Below are 1,931 nucleotides of genomic sequence, written 5' to 3'. Positions count from 1 at the left end.
TCCATCCATCCTTCCCACCATCCATCCATCCTTCCCTCCATCCATCCTTCCCTCCATCCATCCATCCTTCCCTCCATCCATCTATCCTTCCCTCCATCCATCCTTTCAGCATTCATGTATGCATGCATTCATTCATTTGTTCACAAAACAGTTACCATGTGCCTGCTATGTGCCAGGCAGTTTTAGGAGCAGACAAGATCTCTGATCCCAGATAACTGACATTCTATTTGAGGAAGATAAGAGAATGAGCAAGTAAACAAATACATGCCTGTGATAATTGTAGAGGGTGATGAAGGTGAAGAGAATAAGCCTGGGTATGTGATAGGCTGGGAATGGTAGTTTCAGTGGCATCTGAATTGACAGTTGACTAGTGAGTGGGACCTAGCCATTGGAATGATATTCCAGGCAGAGGGGACAGCAAGTACAAAGGCCCTGAGGTGGGAGTCGCCTGGGGTGTCTGAGGAAGAGCAGGAAGACTGGTGCCAGGGCCCAGAGAGCACAGGGCAGAGAGGCAGGCGTGAAGTCAGGGTGATCAGCAGGGCCCAGGGAAGGCGGACCTGATGGGTAAAGGAGAGGAGTTGGATTTATTCCAGGTGCTAAGGGGGGCCAGAGAGGAGAGGGATGTGCATGTCCAGCTCTTCTGGCTTCTGTTCCCCACACAGCATTCAGAGAGCAGGGCAGAGGGGAAGCTGGTTTGGAGGAAATAAGGAGGTAGTGTAGACCAAGGTGGTGGCAGAGTAGATCCAACTTGCTCAACTTGCTTTAAGGGGAAACTGAGGCCCAGAGCCGGCCCAGTGCCTTTTCCTTAGTTGGACTCCGAGGTATCTGTTGAGTCGTGGGATTCCCTAGCCCTCTTCCCAATGGCTCAAGCTAACTGCTTCCCCCTTCTGTCCTGGTCTCTCCTCTTTGGAGGGACTCACCTCAGCCTTCCAGCCCTCGTTCATTCCACACTCCGTGGACAGACCACCAGTGGTGCCAGCTTGGTCAGCTCTGTGCTGTGCGGCCTTGGGCAAGTGCTTTCCCCTCTCTAGGCCTTGGTTTCCATCCACATAAAGAGAAGGAGCAAAACTGGATGCTCCACTGAAGGAGGCCTCTTCCAGCTTGGACATACTTCTCCTGTCACCTCTGTTGTCCAAGGAAGACACGGCTGAGGGTCGCACTCTGGCAGCCACCCTTGGGGGTGCCAGCCCCCAGTCTGGCTGCATTCTGGGCTCTGACACATCAGCCGAAGCACAGACACCGAGCAGGTGGCGGTTTCTGAATCAGACTGATGGTCACTTCCGAGGAGACCTCGGACACATGACTTCACCAACCTGAGCTTGGGTTTTGCATCTGACACAGCCTCCGTCTTAGAGCATGTGGGAGGGTCGCAGGGGTGTAAAATGCCTGGCTGGGAGGGGGCTGTCCTGTCAATCTTCTCACCAGTTCACTGCAGGGGGTAGGAGCAAGCCTCAGCCCATCTGGCCCCGCAGCCCCAGCACTCAGGGGCCTGTGAGAGAGCCGGAGGCTGGTGACCAGCGGCCTGTGAATAATCCAGTGCTTGTCTTACCTCCAAGGCTTCGTAGTACATATTTTTAGCCTCCATATCTGTCTTGCCCGACATCAACCAGGATTTGATCAAATATTCATAAAAACTGTCCCCGAGTCCTCCAACCGAGACGTGGTCTGTGAGGGGAAAGAGGACAAGAACATTAACTCCATCTGCCGCCGGCTCTCCTGGGGCAGGGCCTCGCACACCCGCCTGGCCTCAGGGGCCTGGTGCCTGTACGGGTAGGAAGTGGGCATCTCGCCAGCAGCCACCGAACCTGGAACGGGGACTGCAAGGCAGACACAGCCTGCGACTCGGAGGAAATCCGGGCTGTCTAGAGCGCACTCGTCCTGCACAAAAGTGCATGGGCTCATCCGGCGGGTGCTATAAATCACCTCGCCTT

The 1,931-nt window shown here is 54.9% G+C and overlaps 1 protein-coding gene across 1 annotated transcript in view; it reads right to left on the bottom strand.

Moving 5' to 3' along the window:
* LOC105540962 (mannosyl-oligosaccharide 1,2-alpha-mannosidase IC-like) overlaps nucleotides 1-1,902 on the bottom strand; it is a 19,899-nt gene extending 17,997 nt beyond the window's left edge. The window contains exons 1-3 of the mRNA XM_011981752.1: nucleotides 1,806-1,902; nucleotides 1,550-1,665; nucleotides 1,219-1,348 (exon numbers count right to left, since the gene is read on the bottom strand). Of these exons, the coding sequence (XP_011837142.1) occupies nucleotides 1,219-1,348; nucleotides 1,550-1,665; nucleotides 1,806-1,902 (343 nt within the window). The remainder of the gene's footprint in view (nucleotides 1-1,218; nucleotides 1,349-1,549; nucleotides 1,666-1,805) is intronic.
* Nucleotides 1,903-1,931: the final 29 nt, after the last annotated feature.

This window comes from Mandrillus leucophaeus, unplaced genomic scaffold (genome assembly GCF_000951045.1).
Source record: "Mandrillus leucophaeus isolate KB7577 unplaced genomic scaffold, Mleu.le_1.0 Scaffold23, whole genome shotgun sequence".
Classification (NCBI taxonomy): domain Eukaryota; kingdom Metazoa; phylum Chordata; class Mammalia; order Primates; family Cercopithecidae; genus Mandrillus; species Mandrillus leucophaeus.
This window is presented reverse-complemented; position numbering and strand designations above follow the sequence as displayed.